Source organism: Elephantulus edwardii, unplaced genomic scaffold, assembly GCF_000299155.1.
Source record: "Elephantulus edwardii isolate Elephantulus edwardi_28Jun2011 unplaced genomic scaffold, EleEdw1.0 scaffold00076, whole genome shotgun sequence".
NCBI classification, from domain to species: Eukaryota; Metazoa; Chordata; class Mammalia; order Macroscelidea; family Macroscelididae; genus Elephantulus; species Elephantulus edwardii.
Genome location: NW_006399826.1, coordinates 4,993,341 through 5,016,494, shown reverse-complemented (window position 1 = coordinate 5,016,494; position 23,154 = coordinate 4,993,341). Strand labels below are relative to the sequence as shown.

At 39.9% G+C, this 23,154-nt stretch overlaps 1 protein-coding gene across 1 annotated transcript in view; it reads right to left on the bottom strand.

Moving 5' to 3' along the window:
* Nucleotides 1-526: 526 nt before the first annotated feature.
* The window catches only part of KIAA1328 (KIAA1328 ortholog), a gene marked incomplete at its 5' end in the record, with an annotated part of 284,451 nt that continues 261,823 nt past the window's right edge, over nucleotides 527-23,154 (bottom strand). Inside the window, one exon of the mRNA XM_006889196.1 lies at nucleotides 527-728. Coding sequence (XP_006889258.1) covers nucleotides 527-728 — 202 coding nt within the window. The remainder of the gene's footprint in view (nucleotides 729-23,154) is intronic.

Here is a 23,154-nt window from a genome sequence, read left to right as displayed (position 1 = left end):
AAAATGAGCTTACACTCAGATGCAGATGGTCAGAGAGGAGAATGGAGAATGTGAAAGTGTCTTTCTTTTTCCTGAAAAGGTTGTGTTACAAAGGGACCACACTTAAGTTAAAAAAAAATATCAGTGGAGAGGTTTTCCTTGTGTACAAAAGAGAGCAGATGTTTTTCAGCAGACAACTGAGAAGGAAATACTCTTAGAATGAGGCTGAATATGCTGTGGCCTCTGTCAGGCAATTCTAACCTTTCTTAGGCAAAGAAAAGACCTCCTGCTCTTTCCCCCAAACTCTCTTAGTATAGTATCTACTGATTTCTCTTTGATTCTGTCTCTCTCACAGTCCCCTACCTCCACAATGGGTTATCAGAGTGATTTCTAAAGTAAATCTATAACAGGATGCTAGTGAGACAGGGTCCTGTGAAAGGAGAGACACAATTACTTTACAATCAAATAATTTAAAAGGATAGAAAAGGAAAGTATAGAAAGAAAATCACACATTTCCTATGGAACGTTTGCAGCATGTGCTTCATTGTCAAATGAAAAATATATCTTTCAGAATCTGGTTCTCTTCCAAGTCTTCGGGGCTCCTCACTGCCCCCATCTTGTTCCACGTCTGTTTACGAGGAGTGACTCGGGAAGTACAGGCACCGGCTTCTCTGGATAGATGTGACTGGGGTTTGGGAGCAGACTGTGGACTCAGAGATTGAACCAGATCCAACAGTGATGGCTCATACCTGTAACACAGACACACAAACCCAGAGAGAACTAATGAGACCATTGTTAGGTGCAGTGGAGCTCACCTCCCAGTGGGTATCACCACGCAGGAGGAGACTGCCCATCTTTTTCTTGTGGAGTAGCTAGTAGATTAGAACCACTTGCCTTTGGGTTAGCAGCATAGCTCTTTAACCACTAGGCCACCAGAGCTCCCTGATGAGACCATGAGGAAATTAGAATCTAAGAAGCTCAGTAGAGATGGGCTGTCCAGGACAACACTGAGATCACAGATCATACAATGAGCAAGAAGTCCCTCTAGGGAAACTTCCGGAAAGGCAAACAACAGGACTCATGTCCCAAGGCCTTTGTTGTCTGCTTCCAAGAGATCTCTTCTGCTAAGCGCTGTGGCCCCTCTCTAACCTGCAGAGAGAGCCTGTGGAGTGGGGAAAGTAATAATGATAATAACAATATGAGTATTACTTCCTCCTCCTCTAAGGAAGCAACCCTGAGCAAAGCGAATTGAAGCTCCCTTCCTGGGACAGTAAGAACTGAGACAAAAGCACGCTCATTTGATGAAGGGGAAGTCACAGTTGCTGGGCTCTCCCTCCAGCTCTGTGATCCAGGACCTGGTGCTTCAGAACAGTGCAACGGATCTAATCAGGAACTGCCAATGAATACATGAATAAATGTTCACTGCAATCACTAGTAATCAGGGAAATGGAAAGTTAAAGGAAGGATACCACTGGGAAAGAGGCAAGCTAGTAAATGGAAAAAACCACCATCTAGTGTTGGTAAGTGAGCAAGACAGGCGTTGATAGCTACTGATGACTGAATAAAACCAGGTACAATTCTTTCTGGAAGAAAAAATGTATACCATCCATCAAAATGTAAGAAAGTATCAATAGTCTTTACTCATCAATTCCACCTCTGTGCATTTATCACACAGAAGTATTTCTTTTTATAATTATTATTTTTTATTAAATGTATTTTTATTAATGATTTTTAATGCAACATATATTTTATAGCATATTCTTCCCATGTAATTTGCTCCCCATTTATTCATTGTTGCACATTTTCCTCTCTGCCCACTCCTCCCCGCCCCAGTTGGTTTCTCTCTTTAAAGAAGAAAAAAAAATTCTTTCATTGTTATACAATTCCCCGCCCCCCCCCAGTCCACGGTCCACTTAAATATGCATTTCTTTTTCTGTCATCTTGTCATGAAAATAATGCCTAATCCTAGTTATTGTTGTTGTTATGTGCTGTAAAGTCGCTTGCGACTCATAGCGACCCTATGTACAACAGTCCTAAACTCCGCTCTGTCCTGTGCCAATCGCACCATCTCCGATACACCCATCCCCATTACCCCAATCACTGAATCAATCCACCTCATAGAGGGCCTTTCCCTCCTGCGCTGTCCCTCCACCCTACCAAGCATGATGTCCCTCTCCAAGGACCGGTCCCTCCTTACAACATGTCCAAAGTATCTTAGACTGAATCTCAGAATCCTAGCCTCCAAGGAGCCGCCCAGTTTGACCCTTTCCAGGATGAATCTGTTTGTTTTCCTAGCCGTCCATGGTACCCTCAGTACTCTTCTCCAGCACCACAGCTCAAATGCATCAATCCTCCTTCTATCCTCCTCAGTCATTGTCCGGCTCTCTGATGCATAACAAGCGATTGCAAAGACCATGGCCTATATCAGACACACCTTAGTCTCCAGAGAGACACCATTGCTCGTCAGTACTTTGGACAGGTCCCTAACAGCAGACTTTTATTACATCTTTTAATTTCCTGGCTGCTGGTGCCAAGAGTGTTGACTGTGGAGCCAAGCAAACTAAAGCTCTGAATAATCTCAATCTCTTCACCAACCATCCTGATGCTGCCAATTGGCCCAGTGGTGAGTGTCTTCTTGATATTGAGCCTCAATCCATATTGAAAGCTGCAGTCCTTGACCCTCTGCAGCAAGCACTTCATGTCCTCCTCACTTTACGCAAGCAGGGTTGTGTCATCTGTATAACACAGATTGTTGATAAATAGTCCACCAATCTTGACCCCACATTCCTCCTCATAGAGCCCAGCCTCCCGGATAATCTGTTCTGCATACAGGTTGTAAAGGTATGGAGACAGGACACATCCCTGGTGCACGCTCTTCCCAATTTTGACCCATGCAGTGTTTCCCTGCTCTGTTCTGATGACTGCCTCCTCGTCCAAGTATAGGTTTCTCATTAGCACGATCAAGTGTTCTGGGATTCCCATTCTTTTGAGAGTCAGCCACAGTTTGTTGTGATCCACACAGTCAAACGCCTTGGCATAGTCAATGAAACACAGATAAGACATTCCTCTGGTGTTCCCTGCTTTTAAACAGTTCTCTCCCTCATCTGTTTCAATGCAGTATACATTCTTTATTCCCTCTTTTCTTAGGTTCCCACAACTCCGATGTCAGTCCCATTTTACAACAGTGATATTATGCTGTATTTGTCCTTTTGTGACTATTTCACTCAGCATAATATCTTCTAGGGTGACCCGTTTTGTATAATATTTCATGAGTTCCTTGTTTTTCAATGCAGCATAGTATTCCATTGTGTGAATATACCACAACTTCTCTATCCACTCATTTGTTGATGGGCACTTAGGTTGTTTCCAGCTCTTTGCTATTGTGAACAAAGCCACAATATATCTGTGTGCATATATCTGCCTGGATGGCAGTTCTGGTTTCTTTAGGGTATATTTCTAGTAATGGAATTACTGGGTCAAATGGTATTTCTACTTGCAACTTTTTGAGACAGCGTCATACCGCCTTCCACAGTGGTTGCACCATTTTACACTCCCACCAACAGTGAATAAGAGTTCTAGTTTCTCTACAACCTCGCCAGCATTTGATGTTTGCTACTCTGTTGAATTTTTCTATTCTTACTAAAGGTATCAAAAAGTTAAAGTCATTGCTTTTGAGTCATAACTGACTCACAGCTGACTCCTCCAGCAGATATTCATTCGAAAGCTGTAAATCACATGGCAGGAGACTGCTCCTCTTTCTCCTAGAGAGCAGCTGGTGGGATTTACTCCTTTTGTGCAGTTTACAGCCCAAAGTCCTTTCCTACCCCAAGCTTCTGCTTCTACTTATTCTATATTGCTAAGGACCTTGTGGTACAGAAATAAAGTCCCTGTCCTTAAGTGAGTTACCATTTAGTGTCTTGTACTCCTTTACATTCCTGATTATTATAGTGTCTCAGAAACGTACTAAGTACAGTATAACTTTTTTTTTTAAAAAAATACTAAACTATGAATTTAAGGCAAAAGCAAAATACATAATATAAAAGTGACAGGGCTACACCAGAGTGTCTTAGTGATTGGTGGTTAAAACAGAACAAAAAATCAGGTATAAATATATAAGATTTGGACAAAACAAACAATTTTGGGTTAAAAAAGATAGTATTCTGCCACATCAGTGACAAATACATTTTGTTTTCAAGACTCATTTTAGAATTCTTGACTAATTTCTAGGAGTGTTAAGATAAGGAAGTTACAAAATGATAAAAAAACTACAGGAATGAAATAAAACACATTGTTCAACTGGCAATTAAGTTACACCATTCAATTGGCAATTAAGTTACACTGTTCTCAATAGGCGGGAGCTCTGGTGGCTTAGTGGTAAGGAGTGACAATGTCAAGCCAAAGGCACATGTTTCAAATCCACCAGCGGCTCCATGGGAGGAAGATAGGCAATCTCCTTCTGTGCACTTTAGGTAAAGCATAAATGTTTAACGGCACAGACTGGCATGGCCAAGGATTAGGAGAGGTTTGTATAGCATCACTCTCACTTTGAGTCTTAGAGTTTGGTGAGATCCTACCTGATTTAAATTACAGACCATATAGGATAGGGCCAACTAAAAGTCCAATATGGCAAACTTATGGGGTGTTATGGGGTAATGGACAAACGTATTGGTACCAGAAGGGTTGTGATAAACTTCTAGGTTCATTTGTCGCCACAGGACATAGCGTGGTTTAAAAAAAATTGCTTCAGTATTGCAGCATTAATCTCAAGAGACTCAGAAACTAAATTTGGAGATCATTGTATTTAATGGAAAAGAATGGACTTTTTATGTGAAGCTTCAAACGAATCAATTAATAATGAGGAGTACAATTTCAAACTTAATTTTTCCTGGTGAGTGAAGATGCAGCCATAGAATGTATTAACAGGTATCTTGGTTTATACACAGGCATTACTTTGCTGTTTCTAGACAACCTCCACAATCTATAGAGGAGGATACTGTGTGAGCGTCGTCTGAATGGTGTTTATGAAGGAGCTCTGGCTGGGTATGCTGGCCTCTAACCAAGAGGCCACCTGTCCCCGGCAGTCAGAACCCATCAGCGACTCCATGAGGGAGGGACAGGTAATCTCTTCCAGTTAAGATATACAGCCTTGCAAGCCACCTGGGAGGCAGGCGACAAGTGAGAACTGATTCCCCAGCAGTGAGTGGCACAGGATAAGCTTAACGTGAATTCAGGTTTGCATGGAAGTAATTCATGTGAAGAGTTAAGTCTTTAAAAAGCTTGTTCTGTAAGAACCACCAGCGTCGGCTGTACTGAAATTTGTACATCATAATGAACACAATACATGTTTGTACATAATAATGATGAAATAATTTATCAGAAATCTATCCCAGTGTTGTCACAATCTGTTAAAAGCTCTAGTGTCAGATGCATCTGTAAAAAGATCTTTTTCAAAATTCTCTAAAGTTAATTGCCATGTTTCATTTGCAGTATGCAACTGATGCTGACTTTAAACTACATCATTTAAAATGAAGTTGTGAAAGCACAAATTTTGGTGATCTAATAAACAGAACTGAATAAACAGGAATGAAATTCATCTGACCAAGTTGTCACATTAATATATGATCTTTTAATTGTGTTCTAGAAAATGAAGACACCAAAAAAAGAACATTTTTTTTGTGTTTAGTTTTATTTTCTCTCTCTTTGCTGTCAAGTCACTTGTGACTCACAGCCAACCCTCCAGTAGATTTCCAAGGCTGTAAATTATACAACAGAAGACGGCCCATCTTCATCCCTCCAAGTGGCTTGGGGACTCAAACTTCCAAAGACATGTGGCCTTTGGGTTAACAGCTCTGCTGTCAATGGACCACGCTACCTTAGTTTTATGTTATTACTTATTTATCACTATTCCTGATTTCTACTAAGCTCTGGTGACCTAGAACCAAGAAACCAGGCTGCAATCCTGAAGGCACACAGTTCGAAATCACCAGCTGTTCCATGGCAAGAGAATGGGCCTCCTGTGTGATTAACTTGCTTCTGAAAACCTCCTGGAGGGCCAGCTCGGGATGGGTTCTGACTCGATGATACACAACAACATTTTTAAATGAAAAAGTTGTAGCTGTAATTGTGCTTTTTCTACCCCCCTCCTGCCTTTTGCCCTCAAGTTCCTGGCAAGACCAGACTTCCGTTTCAGACATGGAAAGGCCATGGCCTTTTCTGTGAGAATGGAGCTTACGGTAAATTAAAATCCTCCTTTAGCAGGAACTGTTTTTCAGCTTGTATTCTCACAGCATCAAGGCATTATGCTTCAATACAATTACCTGTGTCATTCAAAACAAGTTTTTGTGTTTGAGGAAAATCTTTCTGTTTAAGGTATAAGCCAATGTGGGTGGTGTTTAATAAAGTTTGCTTATAAGCAGGACAGATGTACTTCGTTCTCAAGGAACTGGCCTTGTTTGACCCTTCCTTGGGGGTACATGGTAATCCTTTAGTAATAGTCATCCTTTTATACAGACCATTAACATTAAAACAAACAAACCCAGAAACAAGGGAAGCCCACATGTTTCTATCTCATTTCACGCTTCAAACAGTTAGGGAGAGAGGTTCTGAGTATATCTGGAATGAGTAAATAAACCAGTCGTTCCCTGCTTGAAAATAAGCAGAGCCAAAGTCATCAGGGATCAAAATGTGGATCAGAAATTGACCTTTCAGAAAGGTAGGCAGAAATCCAGAGTAATGATAAACATTTGTGTTTAAAGGTTGAGTTAATCAGTACCGACTTATTCAACCATTTGGAAAAAAAAAATGTGGCTCTCAAATTCCCTCATAGTATTTAGACATGATATAATTGAAAACTCCTTTGTAATATGGAAATAATGATCCACAAAACCACAGCGAATCAGATGGATGGATGTGTTTGTTGTTATGTGCCGTCGAGTCACCTGTGATTCATAGCGACCCTGTGTACAATAGCTCTGAACCTTGCCCTGTCTTGAGCCAATTCTCATTGTCCAATTCCATTCTTCCCGACACTGACTCAATCCATCTCATCCTGGGTCTTCCTCTCTTGCACTGTCCCTCCACTCTTTCAATCATGACATCCTTCTCCAAGGACTGGTCCTTCCTGGCCCAAAGTATGTGAGATGGAGCTTCAAAATCCTTGCCTCAAGGGAGCAGCCTGGTTTCACCCTCTCCAAGACAGACTTATTTGCCCTCCTGACAGTCCACAGTATGTTCACCATTCTTCTCTAATACCATATAGTAGTGGTTACAAACAGTGTTAAAATTTCAACAGCTTAACTAAGATTTATTTCACATATTTGCTGCATGTTAAGTAGATACAGGCAGACAGAAGCACTACTGTTGAGGATACATGTGGATACTGTGGAATGGCACTGAAGAGAGACTTGAGAGCTGTATGTATGTCTTCTGCAGCCTGCAAGTGCACATCACTTCTCCCAGCTGAATGGACAGAACTAGTCATGTGCCTCCAGAAGAGGAGGAAGGCTGCAGACTGGCAAACTCAGTGCCAAACACACAGCTTTAACAATTCAGAATGATTTGCTCATTCTAAACGAGGATATCATGACCTAAGAGGGGTTTGACGACAGAACATCTGACATCAAGACAGATAATGGGTACTTAAAGGAAAGGCACTCTGGTGACATAGGACCTACGTGCTACACTGCCAACTGGTTCAAATCTACAGCAGTCCCATGGAAATGAGAGGCAATCTCTTCCCTGAAAGTTTCCCTCCTCCCATAAAAATTTACAGCCTCAGACGCCCAATGCAGGGTCACTATCTGTTAGAATAGATTCAACAGCATGGATTAAAGTAATGGAAGGAAATGGTTTCTTTTTCTATTTACATTTTATTTAAAAGCTCAATATGATTAGCTACTAAGTATCAATTATTAAGTGCTCACAAAGGCTCTGAAAGCGAAAATTCTGACATAATCTGTAATGATTTGCAAGTCAACACTTAGGAAAAAGGAGTGGCCCTCTCTTCATTTGGCATAACTAAGCTACTAAAAAGCAAATCTTGTAGCTATTTGGCTAGCTTTCAAGAGATTTCCTGTCTCTACATGATGTTGTTGTTGATTGTCTTTGAGTTGAGCATGACTCATAGCGACCCTATGAACAAAAGGCCTGAAGTCCCTGTACAATTATCGACATTTATCAAAGTTCATAGAGTTTCCGGAAGTATGTTGTTTAGGAAGTGGATGTCACTCCTGCTATTTACTTTTATTTATATTGGCTTTTTTCTATACTTCAATTATTTTGAATTAAATATAAACAGTTGTAATTAAGTGTACACTCTCAGTCAACGTGGCTATCATTTTCTTCAACAAATTAATCTACCTCAAAGTACAAATGCTTACCTTCATTTGCCATTAGCATAAAAATTCCCCTTGTCTAGAGGCTATATTTGATCACAGATTGCACTTTGGGAGAACCAGCGAGTTTATGAATATAATTGCACCAGGAAGCCTCAGAATACAGTTTCACCTCAGAGCTAATTGTGTTCAATAAGTTTGTCCAAGTTTCAGAACACTTTTATTCCTAATAGGGAGCTCCGGTAAGCTAGTGAGTAAAGAACGGTACAGTCAATCTAAAGGCAAGTGGTTCAAATCCACCCCCTGCTCCATAGGAGAAAGAAAGGCAATTTCCTCTAATGTTATTTGTAGCTGCTGGAGGGACAGCCACGAGTTGGGTCCAACTGAACAGTTTAGTCAAGAAAGGCCAAATGATTTAGTCAGATTAAAAAGTAACAGAACAATGGAGCTCTGGTGGCCTAGTGACAAAAAGCTGTACTGCAATCCCAGAGGTATGTGGTTCGAATCCACCAGATGCTCTGCTGGAGAAGGAGGGGCAATCTCCTCCTGTACCAGACAAATCCAATTTGATGGTACACACACAGAAAAAAACCCTAATTAAAAAAAACACAAAAAACAAAACCCCAATAATAAAATAATAAAATAACAGAACAGCAAAGACTCTTTCTAAAATCAAAGACTGAGAGAAATCACCCAGTTTTACAAAATAATTACATAATCAATAAAGCAGAATTAAAAAAATGAATTCCTATGGGATTTTTATAATAAATACTACCAAAGAGCAATGGTTATCAGGCAGTGTTCTCGAAGTAGCTATGTCAGTGGCTGAGGTGACATGTGGTAGCAGGCTTTAAAGCTCAGAGAGCGTGTCTTGACCCTGCTGTGGCTGATTGGTATTCAAATAACTTAAAGAAACACACAACTTATTCAGATGCATAAAATATCATCCCTTGACAAACCCAGACTGAGTTTTTGCCAAAAGCAATAATTGTGTTGGCCCTTCTTGCCCTGTACCTCACAGAGCCAGTCCTCATGAATTACCTAGGCACACAGGCTGACTTTTAATAGCTTCATTATGAAGAGGCTAAAAGAACTGAAGAAAAACCAATTCAAACCCTTAGTTGTAATGCGGAAAGATTCTGTGGGCAAAATACAGAATGATGCAGGCAGTTTCAAAAGAAGATGGAAGGAATATACAGAGTCAATGTACCAAAAAGAATTGGTCAGCATTCAACCATTTCAGAGGCAGCATATGATCAAGAACAGATAGTACTGAAGGAAGACATGCATGCTGCAGTGTAGGCCCTGTGAAAAACAAAGCTCCAGGAATGGGTGAAATACTAATGGAGCTGTTTCAACAAATGGATCAGCCGCTGGAAATGCGCATTTGTCTAGGTCAAGAAACAGGGAAGACAGCTACCTAGCCAACTGACAGGAAGAGAGCCATGTGTGCTCCCATTTCAAAGAAAAGTGATGCAATAGAACGTGGAAATTGGAAAATGATATCACATGCAAGAAAAATGTTGTGGTTCCAACAGTATATCAACAGGGACCTGCCAGAAAGTCAAAGCAGAGCCAGAAGAGGATGTTTACCAGAAATACAATTCCTGATGCCAGATGGATCTTGACCAAAAGCAGAGAATACCAGAAATTTGTTTACCTGTGTTTTATGCAAAGACATCTGACTACATGGATTATAGCAAATTTTGGATAAGAAGAATGAAAATCCCGAACTCTTGTATTTATGAAAAAAACCTGCACATAGATCAAAACACAGTCATTTGAGCAGAACAAGGGAATACCGGAAGGTTTAAAATCAGGAAAGGTGTGACTCACAGCAGGTATTCAGTCAGTCTATATGCTGAGCAAATACTTTGAGAAGGCAGACATATACCAGAAGAATGAAATCCAAAATAACTGGAGGGAAGTTTATGAATGGAACAAGAAAGCAACATTACTACAATTAAAAACACAAGAAGATAGTAGCACTACAGTCATATGTATAAACAATTACACTAAATGTAAATGGTTTAAATGAAGCTGTCAAGAGAATGACAGAACGGAGCAGAAAATGCAGGCCATCAATAAGCTGTCTTCAAAATATCCAGCTTAGACCAAAGAAAAAAAGAAATTAATAGCTATAGGATGTAATAGAAAAAAAAATATGCCATGCTGTGGTTGGCCCAGGATAGAGCAAGGTTCAGAACTGTTGCACATAGGGCATAGGGTCACTATGAGTTGCAGGTGACTCAACGGCACATAACAACAACAAAACAGCAATACCAAATTAGAAAGAACAGGGATGACAATGTTATTTTTTGATAAAGTGGACTTTAAGCCAAAAATCCAGATATGAGACAAGGAGAGGCATCATATAATGATTAACAGGTCAATCAAATCACAAGATATAATTTTAATAAATATCTATGAAACTAATGTAAGATCTTAAAATAGATAAGGCATATGTTAACAGAATGGGAAAAGAAAGAAAGAAAGAACTCTACACTAATAATAGGAATTCTAAAACAGCACTTTTAATGAAAGACAGAAAAACTGAAAGGAAAGCGAACAAAGACACACAGACAGGATCAGAATCTCAGCTACTCAATCGATCCATGTGACCTTACAGACATAGACAAACACTCAACCCACCAGAGGGCAATACGCATTTGTTTACCCCAGTGCACATGGAACATTTTTTAGACTAGACCACATAATAGGTCATAAAACAAGCCTCAATAAATTTAAAACATTAAAATAAACTAACTTTCGGATCACAAAACTTTAACACTAGAAATCAGTAACAGGATGACGGGGTGGGGGTGGGGAAATCAGATACAAGAGGCATCTTGGAGGAAGTGCAACCAGAGTGCTTCTCGAGGCAAGCAGCCATGGCAGTCTCAAGACGGCTTGATCCTTGCACAGTGACAGAAGCACAGAGCAACGTAGCAGAGTACAGAATCTAGTCAAAACAGCTTGATACGAGCACAATGGCAGAAGCACAGACCAATGGAACAGAGAATCCAGACGTCATTCCATTTTCATATGGACAGCGATATTTGAGAAAGGGCTACAAAAATTAAACAAGGATAAGATAGCCTCTTTAACAAATGATGTCTGTTTAATGAGTATCCATTTGCAAAAAAAAAAAAAGAAAAGAAACTACTCATACCTCACATTATACATAAAAACGAACTCAAAACAGATCAACAATTTAAATGGAAAATTGAAAACTGTAAATATCATCAAAGGAAAAAAGAGGGGGAAGCCTAGGGGGTCATAACTTATGGTCTAAGCAGACTATCAATTGTAACTACAAAAAGCACAAGCAATAGATGATAAACTTGTTAGATGGGACTATCTAAAATGAAAAGCTTATGTGAATAAAAAAGACTTCTCAAATAAGTGAAAAAAAAAAAAAAAGAACTCACAGATTGGGGCACAATTTTGGTAAAGAAGTGTCAGATCAGGGACCAATCACCAAAATGTATAGAAAACTTCAAAACCTAAATGATTAAAAAAAAAATCTAACTTTAAACTGGAACTCTCATACACTGCTGGTGGGACTGTAAAATGGTGCAATCACTGTGGAAACAGGTCTGTCACCTCTTTTAAAAAAGTTGTCAACAACAAAAACAAAACAGGTTTTCAAGAGAAACACTATTTGATTCCGGAATCCCACTACCAGGTAATACAGCCCAAAATAATAAGAGCTGGGACACAAACATACATATGTACGCTGGTGGTGTAGTCACTTGTGACTTGCCCTGCCAGCCCAAAGGCTTCATGTCTCTGTCAATTCGAATCTATGAAAAGTTCCTTGGGAGAAAGATGGGCAGTCCTCCTGTGATAATTTACAGCCTCAGCAACCGGAGGGAGGGAAACCACACATCAGAACAAACAACAGCAAAGACATGGAAACTGTAGTGAGTGTTCACCAAGTGACAAAGGGAGAAACAAACCATGGTACACAGGATAATTGCATTACACAAAGAACCACAGCCTAAACAAGTTGACATGCATCTTGTGTCGTTGTTATGTGCTGCTGACAACTTGAACCCCAGTCTATCTTGAGCCAACATTATTGTCTCTCACACGCCTACCCCATTACCCCAATTACTGAGTCAATCCATCTCATTGAGGGTCTCCCTCTCCTGCGCTGTCCCCCCAAGCATGACATCCCTCTCCAAGGACTGGTCTCTCCTTACAACATGTCCAAAGTATGTCAGATGAAGTTTCAGAATTCTTGCCTCCAAGGAGCAGCCTGGCTTCACCCTCTCCAGGATGAACCTGTTTGTTCTCCTAGCAGTCCGTGGTATATTCAATACTCTTCTCTAGCACCACAGCTCAAAGGCATACATTTTCCTTCTAGCATCCCTAGACATTGTCCAGCTTTCTGGTACATACATAGCAAGTAATTGTGAAGACCATGGCCCAGATCAGGTGCATTTTAGTCTCCAGATTTCCTGGCTACTGGAACCTAAAGTGTCGATTGTGAAGCTAAGCAAACTGAAGCTGTAAATAATCTCACTCTCCTCACTATCCATCATGATGCTGCCAATTGGCCCAGTGGTGAGGGTACTCAAATTAAAAATATAACATAGGGAGAGTAGAACACGAGATGGAGGTAGGAAAGGAAGCTACAGGAAAGTGAGAGAGAACTTAAGTAACACCGAGTAGTGAGGGAGCCAGTTAACAGGGATAAAGTTACTCATCAGCAGTGGTCCCTAGTCATTTGGGTCAGACGTAAAGGTGGAAAGGGAATCCCCTCTCAATTTGCTTGAGCTGGGGCAGAATCAGATGACTGGTTCCATTTGCCCTGGCATGCACTGGCTAATGCCGGTGAATGGTCACCAGAGAAGAGCACTCTTCAGGTTCACTGGACTGCTTCTGTCCATCTCTGCTCCCACTCCCCTACCTCCCACTGATCTCCACGCCCCCAGAGGAATGGGATGCAGACCACACATTGGTCATGTCCGGGGCTGGGGTGTGCACTCATGAAGGTCACACCCCTGCTGCCTCCATGGCTGGGGGCATGTGCTCCCTTAGCCTGCACACTGTCCCCAGCTGTGTGCTGGTTGATGGCGCACGCTCCTGTGGGTCACACACTGTGGGTGTGTGCCATGTCTTCCCCTCAGGCTTCAGTGACACGTGCTCACACGGACTGCATGCTGGGTACCTGTCACCCTGATATGCAGTCGGTGGCATGTAGCCTTGCTGACAGGGTGAGGTGCACCCACTTCTTTGGAAGCACATGTGCCCAGAGTTGAACTACTCTCTATCTTTGCTTTTTCTGCTTCTGTTTCATTTATGTACTTCCTCCCTTTCTCCATCTTCTTCCTTTATTTTTATTCATATTTTCTCATCTTCCCCACCCTTTTGCTCTTATATTTGAAAGGAGGTAGGCCATACCTGGCACTTATCACCCCATCCAATGGGCACATGCTGAGACCAGCTCATGTACCCCTGGATCAATGACAAATGGCAGACTTCCGATCCCCCTACTCCACAGCTGCTCCACATGACCCGTAAGTAGTGTCCATGGTCACACGTCTACCTGACACACAACAGTGGTGCCAAATTAGTGAACGGTGTAGCAACTCCAACACATTGGAGTGGATATATTTAAAAATCAGGGAGGAAAAAAATGATCATGTAACCAACAAATAGACGCAATACCACTTCAAAGTCTTGGAGACAAAAGACAAGACGAAATAACTTTAATGAACACACAGCTGTACTTCCTCCAAGACAAATTTATTTGTTCTTCTGGAAGTCCATGGCATATTCACCATTTTCCACCAACACCAGCATTTAAAGCCGTGAAGACTTTGATTTTCCTTATTTACTCATTGTCCACTGATGTGCCAAATGTGATAATGGTTATCCGTGGCGAACAGTGTTTGGTGGAGCTTCCCAATTAAAACAAGCCTGGAAGCAGGAGTGGCATCCACTTCTGAAATTGCTTGCCTCTGGAAATTCTATGAACAGTGCTCAGGTCTTTCTTTCATAGGGTTGCTATGAGCCATTTACGACTCGATGGCACCTAACAACACCACTCATTGTCCAGTTTTTCCATGCATAGGAGGTGACAGGAAGAAAAATCATGGCTCTTCGTAAGTAAGTGCTTCAAGTGTTCTTTGCTTTCAGCAAGTAAGGAAGGTTGCATCATATACATTGGGAATGATGCCACATTGCTCTTCACGCAGTCCAAGTTCTCAAATTTGCTCAATGTACAGCCTGAACACACACACACACACACACACACACACACACACACTAGTTTTCCTGAATTTAAATCACACAGGCTTCCTTGGTTTGTTCAATGACTGTCTTTCTGTCTATGCACGTGTTTTTGATTGTTTTTTTAAATTTTACTTTTTTTTAATTTGTATGTTGTATACCGTCAAATCGGACCTAACTGGTACAGGAGGAGACTGCCCCTCCTTCTCCAGCAGAGCATCTGGTGGATTTGAACCATGTACCTTTGAGATTGCAGTGTATGCACATGGTTTTAATAAGTACAATTAACACTTCCACAATTTCTATTCTTCAAAATATTATTTAAAAAATTGCTGTAATTCACATAGTCAAATGACTTTGTACGGTCAATAAAACACAGTTAATATACCTTTCTAGTGTTCTCTGCTCTTAGCCAAGATCCATCTGGCACCAAGAATCATATTTCCTCTCCACACCTCTTCTGAACACAGCTTGGATTTCAGGCAGTTTCTTGTTGATGTACTGCTGCAATCAGTTTTGAATTACCTTCAGCAAGATTTTATTTGCATGTGATAGATCACCTTTCTTTAGAAGTGGGGCAAACATGGATCTCTTCCAGTTAATTTTCTTGGCATAGATAAGTGAGCACATCCAGAGATTCATCCATTTGTTGAACCATCTCTATTGGTATTTCATAAATTTCTGGAGTGTTGTTTTTCATTATACTTATTGAAGCTCAACCATCTTCTGTCAGTAACATCAGTTCTTGATCATATGCCACTTCCTGATATGTCTAAATGCTGACCAATTAGTTTTTCACAGTGACACTGTCTACTTCGTTCCATCTTCTTTTGATACTTCCTGTGTCATTCAATATTTTGCCCATAGAATCTTTCAGCATTGAAACTGGAGGCTTGAATTCCGCCCTTCATTTCTTTGTTTTTGGTTTCTTAACAACATACTTTTGCTTCTTCTTTTCATACCATCCTTTGTAACATTGTTATTGTGTATTACAGAGACGGAACCAACCCATAGCTGACCCTTCGGCAGGTTTTCAGAGGCAGTTAATCACATGGGAGGAGATTGCCCATCTTTCTCCTATGGAGCAGCTGGTAGCCCCGAACCGCGTGCCTTCGAGAGAGTAGTAGTTTCTTGTCACTAGGCCACCAGAGCTCTCACATCCTTTGGAATATTCTGTTCCATTCTCTTATTTCATAATTTATTCATTTTGCTTTAGTTGATTTATTTTAGAGAAAATGTCAAAGTCCCTTTTGGTATTAATTTTGTTCTTTTCTTTCATTCCTGACTTTTTAAATGCTATTTTGCTATGCATGATGTCCTTGATATTATTCTACAACTCATCTGGTCTTTGGTCACTAGTATTTAATGTGTCAAATCTATTTTTGAGATGGTCACTAAATTTGGATGGGATAAACTCAAGGCTGTACTTTGACTATCTTAGACTTGATAATGCTGAGTCCACAAAACATCTCAATGTAGATAATCCTGGAGGACAATATAGAGACTGAAATAAGTTAATCACAAAGGAATAAGCTTGGAGGCTGATGTGTGAAAAAGTTGGATTCTGGAGGGTAGATTTTCTTGATTTAGTGAAAGCTGGGTGTAAACTGTTTGGTCATTTTTATTTCATGAATAATTGAGTGTAAGCTGATTGGTTTCCAGGATTTAGTTAACAATTAGCCTTTTGTTTAAGTCAATCAGGACATGGTGGGCTGATTGAAGCCATGGTCTTTCTAATCACTTGCTATGCATTTGAGAGCTGGACAATAAATAAGGAAGACAAAAGAAGAATTGATGCCTTTGAGCTGTGCTGTTGGAGAAGAGCGCTGAACATCCCATGAACAAACAAAAGAACAAACAGATATGTCTTGGAAAGTGCTCTTTGGAGGCAAGGATAAGGCTTCATCTCACATACTTTGGGCATGTTGCTAGGAGGGGCTATTCCTAGGAGAGGGGCATAATGCTCAGAAAGCAGAGGGTCAGCGAAGAAGAGGAAGACTCTCAACCAGGTGGACTGACATGGTGACTGCTGCAATGAGCTCTTATGTGTCAGGAAGTATGAGAATGACACAGGATAGGACAAGGTTCAGATATGTTCTTCATAGGGTCACCAAGAGTCATACTTGACTCAACGGCACTTAACAACAACAAACACCTTCAGGGAATGAATCACTGTGCTTAAGTCTTAGGACAGCAGTGTTGTGGGACAACTAAACCAATCTGCATATGATAGGTCACAAAGACAAAGCTCTACATCATTACTGTGGCAAGTAACTATTTGTTTCTTCTCACAAAGAGTAAAGAAGAGTGAAGAGAGTCAGAGTCCAGAAAATAATTATTCTGAAAATCTCATGGACTACATGAAGCACAGCCTCCACTATCCTAGACCTGAAGAATTAGTCTACACTTAGTGACCACTATAGCCTACTCTGATCAGAGTAGACACAGAAGGTCTCAGGCAGAATAGGAGAAGAATGGAAAACAAAATTCAAAATCATAAAAATGGACCAGAATGACAGGTCTGATACTCAGGGAATCCTTGAGCCTGTGGTCCTTAGATGTTCTCCAAACTTGGAACTGAACCTATTCCTGGGAAAACTCTGCAGGACAGCAACAGACCCCATAAGGGAACAGTAACTCTTGAAAATATACTACTCAGGACAATTAACCATATGAAACTAAAAGGGTAACATGTGCCTCAAAACAAATGGATGCTGGAACTGAGAGGAAGTGGGAAGGGGTGTTACATGGAAGCTATTGAAACTAACATAATGAAACCAAATGGGCATAAAATGTTGAATGGAAAACTAGTTTTCTCTATAAATTTTTACTTAAATCAGAATTTTAAAAAAGGCAGCCCAAAATCTACCCTGGTAATACCTAATTGATAATAACTTTCTTCTCAACTTTTAACTTATTCAACTGGAACTTCATGGTCAATCATTTCAACTACCCTCTTAATATTCTCTAAAAAATTATCCTCCTTTGCCCCTCCTCCTAGAGTTGGCAAAATCATAATGCTGAATGAATCCGAATGTCCTTCTGTGAATGAAAGTTGGACAACTCAGTTCAGAGATATAAAATAAAAACAATAATAACAGAGAAGTTACAAAATAGATTCATGGACACTAATCTTAAGTTAGGGTCATGCATGGAGTGTCAAAAGAACAAAGAGATATGTCTTAGAGAAAGTACAGCCAGAATGCTCCTTGGAGGCAAAGATGACAAAGCGTCTTCTCACATACGTTGAGCTTATTGCTAGGAGAGGCTAGTCCTTGGAAGACGACATCATCCTTGCCAAGGCGGAGAGGCACCTAAAGAGAAGACCTTCAACCCAATGGATTGACACAGTAACTGCAGGAATGGGCTCAAGTATGCCAGAAAGGATGAAGATTCACAATACAGGGCTCAGAACTATTATTCATAGAGTAGCTATGAGTCATACTTGACTCGATGGTACCTAACAACAATAAGAACCACTGTAAGTGCTCTGACATAGCTGGTATATTATTACTTTAAGCAGCTGCTTTGCTTTCTGACTTTCTTTTCTCAACATTTATTTCCCTAAATCCTTGCCTTTACTACATTTGGAATTTAATAATATCTCAATATGACTTCCTTCCCACCCCCTGAAAAAAACCCCAAATGTTAAGCCAGTTTGTTGCCTCCAGCACCATTCTTCTCCAGCCTATCAATTAACATGTCTCTAGGGCACTCTTCCTAAATGGTGAATCTGATTGTGTTACTCTGATGCAGAAAGTATGGCTTGCTTTCTCTTTTCCCCAATTCCTTAGCATGGCCTTATATTGTTCTGATCTCCTGACCACCTCTTTCCAGTCTCATCTTCTTTTCACTCCACAGTACACGACACATTCCCCACAGTACACTGCACATTACTCACAGTACATTGTACATTACCCACACTACACTGCCCTTTACCCACAGTACACTGCACAACTACTATCGAAAGTCCTAAAAGTAGCATGACATTCCCACTCTTAGGTGGCTTTACAAAACTCAGTTTAAATTTCAATTAAGTCCTCTCCTAACTGCTTATAAGCAGGTTTCAATGTTTTTGAGTCCCATAGGATTATGAACACGGTTCTATTTCTACCTCTATCTTTCATTCAATAATTCTTTACCTGCAGGTTCATTCTACTAGCTCAAAACTCATTGCCACCAAGTTGAAACCAACTTCCAGCTGGCTCACTGATGGGTTTCTGGGAGGCTGTAAATCACATAGGAGCAGACTGTCTGTCTTTCTTCCACAGAACCGCTGGTGGATCTGAACTCCCAGAGGGGTACCTTCTTTGGGTTAACAGTGTAACTACAGACTATGCCATCAGAAGTCCCTACATTGGCCTCAGGGAACTCTAACTGCAGATTGAATTGGCTGGTCTCATGCAAAGTACTCTGATGGAGGCTGGGAACCATGTCTTGAAACTTTGCTAGCTCAGAGCAGGCAGTCAAAACATGATTCAAAGTTTACCCAGACCAGTGGTTCATGAGCTCTTTGGATCACAGATTTCTTTAATAAAGAGCATAGAATATTTGTGAATACTTTATAGTAAAATCCACAAAATCTAGAATGTGTATAAAACAGAAGCCTACAGAAGAAGAAAAACACAGCTACTTTTCACTAAGAGAGAGTAACAGAAATGTCAGAGGGGGGAAACTTGTGTGATCCAGAAAACAAAGCAATTCCTTGAGCTGTGGCTCTTACAAGTTTTACTGTAGAGTCACCATCCACATATTTATCTTCTGGATAATTATTACTCATCCTATGTCTTGAAGAAAGTACAACCAGGGTGCTCCTTAGAAGCTGGGAAGGTGAGACTTCAGTTCACATTCTTCAAGAATGTTGTTAGGAGGGGCCAGTTCTTGGAAAAAAGAAATCATCCTTAGAAAGGTGGAGGGTCAGTGAAAGAGAGGAAGACCCTCAGCAAGACAGACTGACACAGCGACTGTAACAAAGGTCACAGGAATAGGAGATAATGAAGATGCGACAGGAGAGGGCAAAGTTCAGATCTGTTGTTCACAGGGTCTTTATAAATCATAGTTGACAGCACTTAACCAGATACGAACCAGTGTATCATTTCCACAGACCTTCTTTAGCTCTACTCTCTAAATTACATCACCTCAGTTACTTATTACTTTCCTTGAAATATTTTGCTCTTTTCCTTCAGAACATTTCTTACAACTTAAAATTATTTCTTTGTTTTGGTTAGTTGTCTAGTATCTGTCTCCCTCATTAGCCTGGAAATAATATGTGCACAAGAACCATGTCTGCCCTGCTTTTCATTGTGTCCATAGTGTCACGTACTCAATAGCCACTACTAGATGAAACAATATTGTTCTTATTTTCTTTCAAAAATGTGAACTGCTCAAGTGATATATTTTCATTATAAACTCAAATACATAGAATTACAAAAATAATGATGAAGTTTTCTTATTTTCTTTCAAAAAATGTGAATTGCTCAAGTGATATATTTTCATTATTACATAGAATTACAAAAATAATAACCAAAAGGGTTCTTAATACTGCTATCTCCTACTTTAATGCTTTCTTTCCTAATAATCACCGTTAGCAGGTATTTTGAACAGTGTAATGTATATGTTCACATGTTAAGTCTTTTTTGGTACAAGTATATGTGTATATGTGCACATACAGAGACATATACTAATGTATATTTAAAAACATGCATTAGGTTATGCTTTTGCACGGATTTATTTTATGTTTCTTCACTTAGGAACATGTTTTAGAGATTGTTCCACAATAGTGCATATTGTTGATGTTGTTGAGTACTGTTGAGTTGGAACTGACCCATAGCTGATGCTCCAATGGGCTTTGAAAGAGTTTAATCTCATGGGAGGAAACTGCCTATCTTTCTTCTGTGGAGCAGCTGGTGGATTAGAACCACGTGTCTTTGGGATTGCTGTCCAGTTTCTTGCTACTAGGCCACCAATGCTCACCATAGTACACAGAGATCTACTTATTTCTTCTGAACTGTAGTAAACTATTCTATTTTATAGATGCACCACTATAAAAAAGTGAATCTCCATACTTAGGCTAAATTTTTCCTGTTCTATTATCTTCGGTGGGGGGCGGGGGGGGATCAGAACTTGGTCATTAGTGTTCACATAAGGGAAATGTGCTTGAAGAATTTCTGTTAAAGCATGCTCTTCTTGGATTTTGCTTCTGTGACATTCACACATAAGATAATGTCAACACAATTTGCTTCAGTGAGCAGAAATAAAGTGGTAAGTCACGAAGCTGTCAGGAAATCTAAGATAAAATAACTCAAATTTAAGTTTGCTTTCACCATGCCATAAAATAACTACGTTCATGAAAATCTATTATCTAGCATCCTATCTTATATTAAATTCTAATAGGTCTAACTGGTCTGAAGACATTGAGAGCTCAGATATCATTGGTACAGGGACTAGTGATGTCACTGAGCCCTTTATCAGGTCTTATAAGAATTTTTTTTTTAAGAAATCTTTTTATCTATTTTGAGTGAAAGTTCATAGAGCAGACTGGTTTTCAACTCAACCATTCATCTACATTTTGCTTTATGACATTATAATCCCCACACTGTAGCGCTCTCTCTCCCCACTTCTTCCCTATGATTCTTGCTTCTACCACCTCCCTTCCTGCCTTCTGATCCTTAGCCCTGGGCAAATGCTGTCCTTCAGATCCTGTGTGGTTGAGTGAGCTCCTCCCTGCTGTGACTGCTGATTCACTTTATAAACCTTCCTAGTGTTTGGCTGAAAGTTGAGTAACAGGGATGAGTTTAGTAGAGGCCCTAAAGATAACAGTCTCGGAAGTTCCAGTAAGACTGGCTATTTTTATGTTTCTGAACTTTAATACTTTCTGCTCACCAGTCTGTGTACCAGACCTTCTATTGCGGTTCCCCCAAGAGTTGTCAGCACTGGAAGTCAGGCCTCTGGTCTAGTGTCTCTGGTTTCAAGGTAATGGAAGTTGAAATTCCCCTACTCAACTAGTACTTTGGACTAATCTTTTCCATGCTGCTTTGTTTTTCTCCTCTCTTCTAGAAGCTTGTACTTCTTCCATCAGCAGTAGAAGCATTTTTTTTATCAATTATGCACATTTTGTTCTATAACATTGATTATGATACCTACAGTCAGTGTCTGATAGTGATTGAGATAGTGATTGTTCCATATTGTTTTTCCTTTCATGCATATTAATGAGCATTTATTATCTATTAATTGATTTATACCCCCATCCCCTTCCTGGAAACCATATCGGTAGGTTTGTCTATGTGTAAATTTTTCTTTTGTTTTTTTACAATGGTGATCATATATAGTATTTGCCCTTTCGTGACTGACTCATTTCACTCAGCATATATTATGCTGTTTCATGGAACTGGCAATTTTTTCAGTGTTGCATAGTACTCCATTGTGATACCATAGTTTATCCATTCATACACTGATGGGCACTTGGGTTGTTTCCAACTCTTTACTATTGTGAATAATGCCACAATAAACATAGATGTGCATATAGTTGCATCAGATGATATTTCCAACTTTTTAAAAGAAATTGCTAGCCTTCTTTCCATAGTGGTTACACTAGTCATTAACTGGCTCCTCGAACTTTGCTATTGCTGCTGGCGTGCTGTGGCATCTAGTATCAGATGCTCTTGACCATATGCTGTTGTCTGAAACTGTTGAACAGTGACCAAATCTTTTTCACACAGTGTCTGTGTACTAGTCCCATTTTCTTTTCATGTCTTCTGCATCATTCAATGTTTCTCGCCAAAAATTCATCAATATTACAACAAGAAACCAGAATTTTTTCATCAGTCTTTTAGTCTTATCTGTTCATTTTTTTGCTCCAGTTCTTTGTGCATTTTATCATACTATCTTACCTTATCTATTCACTGCTCTTTGAAATCTGTTCAGCTATTTCACATCATTATTTCTTTTGTTCACTTTAGCTACCTTGTACCTAAAAGCAAGTTCCATAGTCTCCTTTGACATCCGTTTTGGGTCTCCCCCCTTTCCTGTTTTAGGATGATTTTACTTCTTTAATGAATGAGGTCTTTGAGGTCATCCAACAGCTCTCTTGATCTTTGATCATGTGTGTCAAATTTAATTCTGGCACGATGTATTCAAGACTATACTGAGCATTCATGAAAATGTTCTGACTTACTTCAGATTCAATTTGAACTTATATAGGAGCAACTGATGATCTGTTTCACTGTTGGCCTCTGGTTTTATCTTTACTGGCAATATTGAGATTCTCCGATCGTCTCATTCGTTCTACCGAAGAAGTCAATTTGTATAATCCATCTGGCATGCTCCAATACTATTCTCATCACCAAAGTTGTATTTTCCAACTATTGATCTTTCTTTATTATTTTTAACTTCTGCTCCCCAATCATCAGTATTATCAATGCATCTTGATTGCATGCTTAATTAACTTCAAACTGCAACAGTTTATAAAAACTTGTCATTTCTTCATTTGGGATGGGTGCATAAATTTGAAAAATTAACTGATCATCCTTGTAAGTGTACAACTTGTTATCTGTCATTGATAGCACGGTAGTTCAGGGTAAACCCAGAGATGCTCTTTCTG